Below are 14204 nucleotides of genomic sequence, written 5' to 3'. Positions count from 1 at the left end.
GATAACATACAATTGGATTTGGTGTGTCCAGTTTCCTTACATAGCCACATTCATTAATTTAATTTATGGCCATTGAGACATCAGATTCAGATTTCATTGCCATAGGACCTTGCTTTTTTGTGTTAATTCTCCCTGTCTCTTTCCTTCACGTTGGATCTGAAATCAAGATACTTGGGATAGATGACAGCAGGGCCGTAGCCAGAAAAAAATTTCGGGAGGGGTTTTGAAAATTTCGGGGGGGGGGGGGGGTTGAACCCCTAGCACTTACCCCTCCCCACTACAAACCTGTCAATATCTGCTTGAGATAGTGCCTGGAGGGACTCTTAATGTTTTGCATCTCATAGACTTAGCATGGGGATTTGGTTAACCAGTTAAAATTCATGAGTAAACAAGATTTTTTTTATAACTTGAAAAATTTCGGGGGGGGGGGGGGTTGAACCCCTAAACCTCCCCCCCCCTCGCTACAGGCCTGGATGACAGTATCCAGTGAGAATATCCTGTATGGATCTCTGGTAAGCCAGGTACTTGATTGCCATGGCAAAGAACTAGATCCTGCTACTGGTATTCAGAAGACTACCCCTCTCTTAGGATTAATCTGTATGGTGTTTGAGAATCATAGACTTCTAGAATTAGGAGGAATAACATGGGTCTTCTAGTCCACTCCCCCATATCATACAGAAATTGATAAATAAAGCACTCTTGGGAAGTGGCCAATGGTTAAATATGTAATAGGTGAACCTTCAGTTTCAGCATTGTTGGTGGCCACCATGCCCCTCATAGCCTAGGCTGGTTGTTTCAGTAACATTGACTCTTTTGGGTTGTTGTATGTCTTTCGGGCTGTGTGGCCATGTTCCAGAAGCATTCTCTCCTGACGTTTCGCCCACATCTATGGCAGGCATCCTCAGAGGTTGTGAGGTATACCTCACAACCTCTGAGGATGCCTGCCATAGATGTGGGCGAAACGTCAGGAGAGAATGCTTCTGGAACATGGCCACACAGCCCGAAAGACATACAACAACCCTGTGATCCCGGCCATGAAAGCCTTCGACAACACATTGACTCTTTTGCCACCTTGAGACTCCCCCTGTTGGTACCTGGGCCTCTGAAGAATTTTTTTCATTTTTTATCCTGGTCAAAATGCATTATGGTTTGAAGAAGTGTAATATCTCACACTGCAGTGACTGATGTGTTCCTAGCATGGTAGAAAAGCAAGGAACAGCAGTTGGTTAATTCCCCGGTCTTCACTGACACAGTGACTGGGATACCTGAAGGCTGCTGGCTGCGATATTTTATGAAACCATAGCTCTTTCTTAACCACTCTTCCACTCTTTGACCGCTTGACGCTTTTCTTTATGTTCCCTTCTGTCCTCAGTTGTTGAACTTCCTTGTTGCAGCTCTTTCAAAGCTCAGCGTATAGCTGAGGCAGAAGCTGCCCAGCATTAAGTGAGGTGTAATTTCTTCTGTGCCCCAGCAGTGCTGGTTTCAGTTTGAGTCTCTGCTACTGCTCCAGCCATTGACTTTGCTATAGGGTCCACCAACCCTAACATGATGTAGGCTGGCTTCTTGGAAAACCTATCCCTGTGGACTACACTTCCATGGCCCCACTTGTTTGACCCATACTTCCTTTTTGGTCAACAATGGCTTCATTCCCAATGCAGCCACAGTGCAAGATCTCTGTTTTTCCTGTTCCTCTTTTTACTTCCGTAAGGTTTCTTAACTTTTTTCTATATGAGAAAAAGAGTTGCGGTGCCTAAATTTTTACTTATTGGAGAGGAAGGAAGTTTGCATTCTTTGTATGCCCCAATGACACAGTCAAGGCAATCTGTCCATAGAGAAACACATTTCTAACCAGTTGCCATCTGAATATGTTGGGCTGCAGTACATATTTTTGTTTTGTTATTTTTAAATATGTTTTATTTTACCTTTTTTGTTTGCTTTGATGGATTGTTTGTATTTGTGTCTATGGGCATTTTGTCCCATATGTAGGCCACCCCAAGTCCCGTTTCGGAAATGGTGGTGGGGTATAAGAATGAAGTTGTTATTATTATTATTATTATTATTATTATTATTATTATTATTATTATGACACAGCAAACAAGATAGATATGATGGATTTCGTATCGCAAAATCACAAGTTGAACACTTCCCAAGTGTCTAGGACTGTGTGATGTATTTTCGGATGATGCGTGCAGATCCCAGTAGGGTGGCCTTTTGCAGTTGGCAGATTGTAATTTTGTCAATGCCTATTGTTTCCAAATGCCGGCTGAGATCTTTGGCACAGCACCCAATGTGCCTATCACCACCGGGACCACCTGCACTGGTTTCTGCCAGAGTCTTTGAAGTTCAATCTTGAGGTCCTGATAGCGGCTGAGTTTTTCCTGTTGTTTTTCGTCAATGCGACTATCACCTGGGATGGCAACATCAATGATCCAAACTTTTTTCTTTTCCACAACTGTGATGTCTGGTGTGTTGTGTTCCAGAACTTTGTCAGTCTGGATTCGGAAGTCCCACAGTATCTTTGCGTGCTCATTTTCCAATACTTTTGCAGGTTTGTGATCCCACCAGTTCTTTGCTGCTGGGAGGTGGTACTTGAGGCATAAGTTCCAATGGATCATTTGGGCCACATGGTTGTGCCTCTGTTTGTAGTCTGTCTGTGCAATTTTCTTACAGCAGCTGAGGATATGATCAATGGTTTCATCAGTTTCCTTGCACAGTCTGCATTTTGGGTCATCAGCTGATTTTTCGATCTTGGCCTTAATTGCATTTGTTCTCACGGCTTGCTCCTGGGCTGCAAGGATCAGGCCTTCTGTCTCCTTCTTCAGGGTCCCATTTGTGAGCCAGAGCCAGGTCTTCTCCTTATCAGCTTTTCCTTCAATTTTGTCAAGGAACTTTCCATGCAATGTTTTGTTGTGCCAGCTGTCAGCTCTAGTTTGTAGTGCAGTTTTCTTGTACTGATTTTTTGTCTGCTGTGCTTTGAGGAGTTTCTGATTTTTGACTTCAATCAAAGCAGGTTCATCACTTTGCTTTACATATTCTGCCAGGGCATGTTCTTCTTCTTTGACTGCTTGTTTTACTTGTAAGAGTCCTTTGCCACCAGATCTTCTAGGCAGATATAGCCGGTCAACTTCACTGCGAGGGTGCAGTGAATGATGAATGGTCATGAGTTTTCTTGTTTTTCTGTCCAAATTGTCCAGGCGGAACTGGATTATTATTATTATTATTATTATTATTATTATTATTATTATTATTACATGTTCATTCATTGGCAAGTGCCTTAGGATGATGAGAGATGTACTGAGTTAAGGACGGCTGAAATCATACCCCTCTTTTGGGGGGATATATTTGAGACAGCAGGGTGTGAGACCTATTCCTACCCAAGAGAAGGAGCAGAAATGCAGAGAACATCCTACAATGGAATACGAGAACCTTCTCTCCCCCCATCCTACTCCCCCATTCCCCATGCTATCCCTGAACCTGTTTCTCTCTTTGTTTCTTTTTCTATGGCACACACCATTGATTCAAGTGAAGCCAAGCATCATCAGTTTTGTTCAGTTCACCAGCTCCATCCATCAGATAATTTATCAGCCTGTCACAGCAGCCATAGTTGTTGCTTTTTTTTAAAAGCAAAACTCCCTGCCTTCTTTTTCAGGGGCATGTCTTTTGAGCAACTGTGTTGAGGAAAGAGGAATAGACAGTGTAAATCAAGCTTGTTCCTGAAATCTCTTGCCAAACATCATCCCTTTTGCCTCCCTAATAGATAGCTCTTCACCAGAGGAGGACTACAAGATTGCCTGTCTTCTGTTGGTCTTTGTAGCTGTGTCTCTGCCTCTCCTGGCCAATGACGCTTCCTCAGTTTATACCACTGACATCAATGGTAAGATTTTTTTTCTTTTCAGGAACAAGTTGAGAAACTGCAAGTTGCTTCTGGTGTGAGAGATTTGCCGTCTGCAAGGACGTTGCCCAGGGGATGCCCAGATGTTTGTTGTTTTTACCATCCTTGTGGGATACTTCTCTCATGTCCCCACATGAGGAGCTGGAGCTGAAATGAAATGAGAGGCAGGCTTTCAGTGACACTCCCAAAGCTGTAATCCTGATCTGTTCACTTGTGCGCACATACATGTATTCTGGAAAACAGAGAAGCATGCCAGGTGTTTAAGTCATATTGGCTCTAAGTACTTGCTCTTTGTGTAGCACTTTCTAAGTTCAGGATGTTGAAGATCTAGTTGTTATCTTTGTGTCTATATGAAAACTAGCATTCTCTAAAACTGTATCATAGCTTAAGATCTACTCAGAAATTAGGTCAAGACTATGCTGGTATGGGGAATGACAGATTTAGCTCTCATGGCATCGCTGACAGCAGGCCTCTGCTTTCTTATGCTTAACTGAGAGATAATATGTCATGGTGATTGGAGTGTCTAACTACATGGAGAGATCTGAGTTCAAATCTCCACTCACTCATGAAGCTCTTTGAAGAACCCTGGACAGGTCACAGTCTTTCTGTTGAACTAAGAACGGTTCAGACTAACACTGGTTAAAAAAATGCCAGCAAGGGGAGAAAACGGGTGGCTTACTGGAAACATGCTTTTAAAAAGGCCTGGTGGCACAGTGCGTTAAAGCGCTGAGCTGCTGAGCTTGCGGACCAAAAGGTCCCAGGTTCAAATCCCGGGAGCAGAATGAGCGGCCGCTGTTAGCCCCAGCTCCTGCCAACCTAGCAGTTCGAAAACATGCAAATGTGAGTAGATCAATAAGTACCGCTCTGGTGGGAAGGTAACGGCGCTCCATGCAGTCATGCCGGCCACATGACCTGGAGATGTCTATGGACAACACCAGCTCTTCAGCTTAGAAATAGAGATGAGCACCAACCCCCAGAGTTGGTCACGATTGGACTTAACGTCAGGGAAAACCTTTACCTTACTCTGGTTAAAGTTATTTGTCTCATAGAGCAGTGACGTGTCAAATGTGGTCTTGTGGGCACATGTTACCCCCAGATATGCATGTTTGGCCACTTTAATTTCTTTGGTTAATTTTTGGCAAATCACAGAGCCCACCCACCCAAGAATCCTGGGGAAGAACACTGGTCTTTGGATCTCCTGCATTTGATTGTGCCATTTTGTAGCACTATATTGCTTTACATGGCACATGTCTCTGAAGCTCAGTTATATATTGGCACCACTACAGTTGCACCCACACAGTGTCCATGGAATTGAACACCATAGTTGCCTGTTGTTATTCTATGAGAGTGTTGCAAATGCTTCATGAGACATCACTAACCCAGGCAGGTTTCCCTACTTCCTATAACTGTGGAACCACTTTGGAAGAAGGAGGGAAGAGAAAGTAGTCTGAGTATCCCAGAGAAAAGGATTCTGCTGAAGAGACACAATGGTTCAAACTTTCCTCCAGCAGTTCAATGGCCAGTCTCAGGCCACATCTACATTGCTATGTAAGTTTAACTGCATTTAACCCCATTATTTGAATCTACACTGTTATATAATGCAGTTCAATGCAGTTAATCTGCATCATGTGTAGATGGGGACCTCAAAGTTCATTTTTTGAGCCAGTGGTTACCAAGCACCTGCATTTTTGGAACCCTGTTACAACTCCTTTGCAGATATGCAACACTCTGTTCACATGGTTGGGCATCACAATGGTCATGTTACTTGGGGATGGTGGTCCAACACCTCTATGGTAGCACTAAGTTGGGAAAGGCTGGTTTTAAATGTTTGGTATTGGTGTGGATGCCTCTGTTTTCTGTAGGTTATAGCAACAACATCCACTGCCTAGCCAAAGCCATCATACAGGTGTCAGCTGCTCTCTTCACTGTTTACAACAAGAACATTGAAACTCACCTTAAAGAATTCCTGATGGTGAGTAAAGCTCTTCATCTTGTCTGGGTTGAGGTTCATTTCATGACTTTGCAGGCCATGGGGAATTGAGTTTATTCTTTTATTTTATTACTCACAAAAGAGCCTCCACAGTCCTTTCTTTTCCAAAGCAATGTACTGCTTCTGGGAAATACAAGGTGGTATGAAGAATGATGTTCCTCATATGATTTATGGTTTGTAGATTGGACTGTGGAAATGGTGAGTCTGGAGGGAAAAAAACCCCAGTGGTTTGTGCAAAATAGTAGCTAGGTTCAAACTTATTTTGGCCATGAACTTACAGCACAATCCTATATGTGCAGAACAAGCCCCCTGAGTTCAATGAAGCATGCTCAGAAAAAAGAGGTAAGAAGCTTGCAGACTTAGTCACCCTTAAACAAGTTTCAGCATTTGCATAATAATAATAATAATAATAATAATAATAATAATAATAATAATAATATATTTTATTTATTTTCTGCTCTATAACCCTGCAGGGACTCAGAGTGTATTACAGGTACATATATGGCAAACATTCAATGCCATTATACAATTGACAAAGACAGAACAGTACGTAAACAGAGGCAAGGCTTCCCTCTTTTTTTCATCTCCGGCATCTGGAGCCTGTGCTCGACTTGGCCATGAGGAGGTGCTGTTGTTCAATTCTTCCATGTTGAGGAGCTTTGTCTTTCATGGATGCTTTCCTGATCAAACCGCCAGCATGTTTTTCAGGGGCACCTTTTGCCTCACCACTAAAGCAGTACCTATTTATCTACTCACATTGCTGTTTTCAAACTGCTAGGTAGGCAGAAGCTACTCTGACAATGAGAACTCACCCTGCCCATAGCTTGAACTGCCAAAATTCTGATCGTAAAGATCTTCTGTAGCTGGCGATTAACCTGCTGTGGCATGTTGGTGGTGATGAGAAATTGGAGAGGAGGAAGGGGAGGAGGAGGAAAGATGATGAAGAAGAGAAGAAAGTAGTAGTGGTGAAGCACTTTTATACCTTCAGTATGGCTATATTTATACCTCATTTAACAAAGTAGGTGTTCCTTGGCTTTACTTTGGCACCAGAGTCAGAAATTTGGTATCAGCCAGAAATAATAGGGAGAGGTTCTGACACCACAAAAACAAAGACAAATAGTTCAACATATTAGAGACAACTTTTTATTCAACACTAATCTTACATATGATATGAAACAGTGAAGTCGAATGAGCTTGCATAAGTAATCTACTCTAGAGATGTTTTTCCTTTCAACAGCCTCTACTTTTTAAATGATTTCCATTTCGTTGGTTTTTTTTTCGTGTCAGGAGCAACGGGAGTTGCTTCTGGAGTGAGAGAATTGGCCGTCTGCAAGGACGTTGCCCAGGGGACGCCCAGATGTTTTTGATGTTTTACCATCCTTGTGGGAGGCTTCTCTCATGTCCCCGCATTTCGTTGGTAGAACTTACAGATGTATGCATTTGCAAAGTGCCGGAGTAGCTAGTGAGGCAGGCTCACCTGTTTTCCCCTTTTCCTTCTGGGTGCTCTTCACAGATGTATACTTTTCCAGATGTATGCCTTGCCTGTTGTAGGTAAGCACACACAGCTACAGCAGTATCAGTTGGAAGTAGAATCTCATTTTTCCCAGCTAAAGCTTTATGGCAGTGGTTCTCAACCGGTGGGTCCCTAGATGTTTTGGCCTTCAACTCCCAGAAATCTTAACAGCTGGTAAGCTGACTGGGATTAATGGGAGTTGTATGCCAAAACAGCTGGGGACCCACAGGTTGAAAACCACTGCATTATGGCGTTGTTTACTGCAGAGATGCTGCTACTGCTCAACATTGACAGTCTTTCTCTACTCCTCCTTCATCGGCTGAATACCAATGCTGCAAAAACAAAACAAAATAAAAAATAGCTTATTGCTAGAAAGTAGCCAAGGAAATGGGGCTGTGCTGGACTCTTGTAAAAAGACCTAGTTATATTAGTTTTAAAAGCCTCTGACCAAGGAACTCCTTTTTACAGCAACTTTGTCAGATGTGTTGTTAACTGAAGTATGCCTTTATTTCTGATAAATATTAAAACCTCCCACTTCATTCTCAGCTATAGCTAGTTCTCATCCTGGAACTCTGAATTACGTGAGCAGACTGAAGCCAGAAGAAATGCTGCAGACATAAGAATGGGAAAAATGGGGGACAACTGGCTCTGAGAAACCATTCCCAAACTCATGTTTTCTACTTTTATAGTAAAACACTTTCTTCATTTAATAATAATAATAATAATAATAATAATAATAATAATAATAATAATAATAACTTTATTTTTATACCCCGCCACCATCTCCCCGAAGGGACTCGGGGCAGCTTACATGTCCTGTTCATCGTCGTCTCACTCGTTCAGTCGTCTCTGACTCTTCGTGACCTCATGGACCAGTCCACGCCAGAGCTCCCTGCCGGCCGTTGCCGCCCCCAGTTCAAGGACGAGCCAGTCACTTCAAGGATACCGTCCATCCATCTCACCCTTGGTCGGCCTCTCTTCATTTTTCCTTCCATTTTCCCCAGCATCGTGATCTTTTCCAAGCTTTCCTGTCTCCTCATGATACTTCAGCTTTGCCTCTAATATCCTTCCCTCCAGTGAGCAGCCGGGCATTATTTCCTGGAGGATGGACTGGTTGGATCTTCTTGCGGTCCAAGGCATTCTCAGGATTTTCCTCCAGCACCAGAGTTCAAAAGCGTCTATCTTCCTTCACTCAGCCTTCCTTATGGTCCAGCTCTCGCATCCATAAGTTACTATGGGGAATACCTTTGCTTTGACTGTGCAGACCTTATATGCTCAAAATATGTCCTATTTCAAATATAAGCCCTAAATATAGTTCATTTAAAAAGTCAATTTGGAAAAATAAGACAAGCCTTAACACATCTTTTGGAGCAAAAAATTAATATAAGACCCTGTCTTATTTTTGGGGAAACAGGTATTTACTCAAGTTTCAAATGGATCTTTCCCACATTTTTAGGACCACAGCCTTACAATCCATATCTCTTGATTCTGGATCAAAACATCAGATTAAAGGGGATTTTTATGCAACAAACACTTCCCTTTTCTCAGACCTATGAGCATAACAAGTGTGGGCATTGTTATAGAAGCTATTTGCCTGATTTCTAGTAGCCACAGAAAGCATCTAAATGGGTGCCTTCCATATGTGTTGGACTGTAGTTCCCATTGTCCCCAGCCACTATGGTAATTATATGTGCTGGCTGGGGATTACTGAAGTTGTAACTTGGCAAATTTTCAGACTTGTGGAATGGAGATGGCAGTTATAGAAGCTTGGTTTCTAGAAAATGCATTCAGCTAATGTTTACAAATGTACAGCCCAACAAAAATTGGATTTGTGGTGAAGGAGATTTTGAACACTTGCCCCCATCCACCAGAGCTATCTTTTCCAATGCCCTTATAACCAGAAGGCAGTAACAAAATTATTTTCTTGGCTCCCTCCTTGCCTTCCCTGCTCTATTTTACAGAAAATTGGATTTTTTCACTTGCTAGTAAGGAGAAATTGTTTACAGAGAAATGAGCCTCTCTTTCATTTGCCGCAGGAAGGCAAAGACAAATGTATGTGGACAAATCTGTGGTGGACAGAATCCAGGCTCTGTCACTTTAATGGTTGTACTTTGTTTAACCCAGTCACCATCACAAAAGCAACCTGTGTGTCTGATTATTGGGTGAAGCAGAAAAATCTATTGCAGCTCCTCCTCTTACCTGGTGTTTTGTTAAGACATCAGCAATTAAAATAACCCCTACCTCATCTTCCACAGCATCTCACAGTCATTCTTCCTGTTGTTATTTGCTTTAGGTATACCCCAACTTTCTCCCCATGGCCTTAAGGCAGCTTTTTTTTTCCGTGTCAGGAGCAACCAGAGTTGCTTCTGTAGTGAAAGAATTGGCCGTCTGCAAGAACGTTGCCCAGGGGACGCCCGGATGTTTTGATGTTTTACCATCCTTGTGGGAGGCTTCTCTCATGTCCCCACATGGAGCTGGAGCTGATAGAGGGAGCTCATCTGCGCTCTCCCCGGGTGGGATTCGAACCTGGCAGCCTTCAGGTCAGCACCCAACCTTCAAGTCACAAGACTTTTATCCCCTAGGCCAGGGGTCCCCAAACTAAGGCCCGGGGGCCGGATGCGGCCCTCCAAGGTCATTTACCTGGCCCCCGCCCTCAGTTTTATAATATAATATATTGTATATACATATAATATTGATAATAATATTATAATATAATACAATATAACACTAATAATAATACCATATAATAATATTAATTATATATTCTACATTACATATAAAATTACTAATAATATTACAGTATAGTGGTATAGTTCAATATAGTAATATATAATGCTAATATTGTGCTATGCTAATAATATATTGTATGTACATATAATTTGTAAGCCACTCTGAGTCCCCTTTGGGGTGAGAAGGGTGTGATACAAATGTAGTAAATAATAAATAAATAAATAAAATTTAGATTTATGCTCACCCAAAGTCTGAAATGACTTGAAGGCACACAACAACAACAACAACAACAACAACAACAACAACAACAACAACCCTAATTAACTTGACTATCTCATTGGCCAGAAGCAGGACCACACTTCCCATTGAAATCCTGATAAATGTATGTTGGTTAAAATTGTTTTTATTTTTAAATATTGTATTGTTCTTTCATTCTTCTTCTTGTTGTTGTTGTTTTTGCACTACAAATAAGACATATGCAGTGTGCATCGGAATTTGTTTGTATTTTCTTTCAAATGATAATCCGGCCCCTCAACAGTCTGTAGGATTGTGTGATGAGTCATGGGCCATGTAGTCCTGTTCCTGGCACTGTGGTGCTAGATGAAGAGGAAAACTTGGGTTTTTCACCGTTTCAGTCAGAATTGGAACTTTCTCAGCCAGATTTGGAAACCTTGCACCTGCAAGAGATTTGTCTTCCAGAAGTCTGTCAAACAAGCCCTGAACCTAAATCTCCTACGTTTTCTCGCCATGAGTTTTGTAAACAACAGAGGGGAGTTCAAGCGGCCTCTCGCAGGAGTGCGAGGATAGCTGCTAAGCATTCAGCTGATTAAGTCTGCTTTCCATGGGAAACTTTAAGGAGTCACACATCTGGACTCAGAGAATAGCTTTCGTTTCTGGTTCTCCAGAGAACTGCTCTTTGGCGGGAAAACGGGACCCTATTTAGGTGTTTTACCCACAAAGGGATCTTGCGGAGTCAATTCGTCAGCTACCGGAGTAGCGTGTGTGGACAGCTACTCCGTTTCCAAGCCTCGTTCCTGTTTCAAGCCTTGTTCCCGATTTCAAGCCTTCGTTTCCAGCCTTGTTTTACTCTCCGGATCTTGCCTTGTTTTCCGGACCTCGCAGAGTAATTCCACGGATCCTATTCTTGCTCCTCGTTTCCTTGTTGCCTTGAATCAAGCCTTGTGTTCCAAGAATCAAGTTATTTCCTAGCCTTGCTCAAGTTCATGGACTAAAGGACCTTGTCATCTCCCCTCACTTGCTTGGCAAGTGAGTGTTTCGGTTATTGGATTACAACTTTGGACCTTAATATTTCATATTGGACATTGTCTCTTTGGACTAATTTTGACCTTTCCTGAAAGGTCTACTCCTGGACTAATTCATACGCTTGCTTTTATTAACTTTACATATTTCCTTAATAAAGATATTAGATAGATTCTGGCCTCTGTGTATGGTTATTGGTGCTCTGCTGCCTGGGTCGTGACAGATTGTGGACCGGCCCTCGGCTTAAAAAGTTTGAGGACCCCTGCCCTAGCCATCGGAGGCTTTAACAAGATAACAATCACACACTTTGGTCACAATTTAAATAAAGCAAATACAAAATTTTAAAAAACTAATAATACAGTGTGCATTTCAGTTAAAATATAGATTTAAAAATAATAAATATAATATCTACACTTAGAATTGCATTTACAACTCACAGTTCCCCCCATAATCCCACCCACAGCTCCCCAAATGCCTGCTGCCAGAGAAAGGTCTTTTTTACCTGTTTCCAGAAGGCAAGGAAGGATGTAGCCATCCACAGGCAAGTGCTTTTGAATTCCTTCCTGAAGACACTAGTTATAGATATTTTGCAGGATAACATGTGCACCTCTCCTTTTATATACAGAAGCTGGTTGGATTGACACTTGTTTTTCTGATATACTGGTGATGGGGTCCTCCATTCTATCTGGAGGCAGTTAACTGTTTTTGAACAGTACACTTACTGAAGTTTCAGTTATAGGAATGTGCTCTGAAACAACCAAGAAGAGATGTTTATCTGCATAGGATTTTCAAAACTGTCAAATAATGCTACACTGAACTCTCGGGATCATTGCAGACTTGATTGCAATCTGTTGCCTGGCCCTCCTTGACTTTAACTATCCGTGTGTTCGATGGGAGATGGATCATAGGGACCTGGAAATTGTCCTTGGTTAGATATTTCATGCAACTCACGTAGCACCCCATTACTATATTGTTCCGTGGCTGCTGCTGTGAGAAGAGTTGAATCCTGCTGGCTGTGAGTGATGGATAGAGACACCACTAAGCATGATCACTTTCTTATTCCTGGCCTACGGAAGTCAGCCTGATTTATCTGTTCATTAGATGCATGGCAGCTTCCGTTCCCCTTGCTGCCATTATATCAGGTAAAATGTTTCCTTGTGGCTCACTGTAGAGAAGGTTGGAAAAGCGAATGTTGGATAATTGAGACTCTACTGTAATTGCTTCTAGCAAAAAAAAAAAAAGCTTTGAAAATTTATTTTCACATGAAAAGACATAAGTGAACATTTATTTTCCCATTTGCTAGCATAGGTAAAGGTTTCTCCCTGACATTAAGTCTAGTCGTGTCAGACTCATCTCCACTTCTAGCCAAAGAGCAGGTGTTGTCTGTAGACACCTCCAACATCATGTGGCAGGCACGACTGCATTACCTTCCCGCCAGAGCGGTACCTAATGATCTACTTACATTTGCATGTTTTTGAACTGCTAGGTTGGCAGAAGCTGGAGCTAACAGCGGGAGCTCACCCCACTCCCTGGATTCGAACTGCCGACCTTTTGGTCAGCAAGGTCAGCAGTTCAGCAGTTTAACCCGCTTCATTTGCTAGTATGTCTCACCCCAATTCCAGACAGAGAGAAATGGAACTATTGCAGCTTTCCCCACTATAGTGAGGATACAACATGGGGAAATGCGTTGTCAGTTGAACTTCCATCTGTTGTGGAAGGCACAGAACAAGAGTGAACATTGCAGCCTCAAGGATTATGCTTTATGTTGCTGGACTCCCAACTTCTATCATCACTCACCATTAGCTGTGGTGTATAGCTCCAACCTTTCCATCCTTGCCCTTCCTGGGAGGGATGTTCCTTTTGCAAGCTGTTCTAAAGTATGATAGGAGATGTGCCCTTGCTGAGATTGCCAACCAATTAAATATACTTTAGCTTTTAACTGAGCTGATTAAATTTACATATTGCACAAAGGAAAGGTACTTTTAAGAGAATTGCGGGAGGGGGGATGCCATTTCTTTTCAGCATGTGATACATTTTTAAAAGGTTCTCTTTGTTTAAAGGAGGGCAAATCATGCATTTTTTTCAAGCACACTCTGGAATATGCCTTTGACCCTCTCCGGTTGGTCATGTTTCACTGCTGATTACCGAATATGCAGTAGTGGATTGTGTAATTTATTTAACAACTTATGTAATAGCCATAGGCAAAGTGAGTGAGGCTAGTGGAGAAGGGGCAGAGTCCCCAGCTGTCCTCCATGGCCCTGCTGAGTTCTAGAAGGATAGACAACCAACACAGGAACGGACAATTGAGTAGATTGTCTCCTGGGCTGGCTAGCCAACGTACTAGAAATTTTAAGTATAATAATAATAATAATAATAATAATAATAATAATAATAATAATAATTTAATAATTATTTTATTTTTATACCCCGCCTCATCTCCCCAAAGGGACTCGAGGCGGCTTACATGGGGCTAATCCCTGACACCAACAATATAAAAACAAAGCAATACAACAAATCAATCAACAATAAAAACAAGTCATAAAAAATCACATACAAAAATATAATGATAAAATCTTGGATTGGATCCAAAAGTGCAAGTTATGTCGATAATAATAATAATAATAATAATAATAATAATAATAATAATAATAATTTATTTTTCTATCCCGCCACTATCTCCCCGAAGGGACTCGGGGCGGCTAACATGGGGTCAGGCCCAACAGAAACAAAATATAACAGGGTTGTTGTATGTCTTTCGGGCTGTGTGGCCATGTTCCAGAAGCATTCTCTCCTGACGTTTCGCCCACATCTATGGCAGG

At 42.0% G+C, this 14204-nt stretch overlaps 1 protein-coding gene across 5 annotated transcripts in view; it reads left to right on the top strand.

Annotated features, from left to right (window-relative positions):
* Positions 1–14204, top strand: part of nckap1l (NCK associated protein 1 like) — a 141299-nt gene that overhangs the window by 119226 nt on the left and 7869 nt on the right. For 4 of the 5 annotated variants that reach the window (XM_062971071.1, XM_062971068.1, XM_062971070.1 and 1 more), the window contains 2 exons: positions 3758–3874; positions 5755–5864. In XM_062971071.1, coding sequence (XP_062827141.1) covers positions 3758–3874; positions 5755–5864 — 227 coding nt within the window. Of the gene's footprint in view, positions 1–3757; positions 3875–5754; positions 5865–11848; positions 13723–14204 lie in introns of those variants that run through there. The other variant, XM_062971069.1, reaches the window with a different exon arrangement.

The sequence above is a fragment of the Anolis carolinensis genome, chromosome 2 (assembly GCF_035594765.1).
Source record: "Anolis carolinensis isolate JA03-04 chromosome 2, rAnoCar3.1.pri, whole genome shotgun sequence".
Taxonomy (NCBI): Eukaryota; Metazoa; Chordata; class Lepidosauria; order Squamata; family Dactyloidae; genus Anolis; species Anolis carolinensis.
This window is presented reverse-complemented; position numbering and strand designations above follow the sequence as displayed.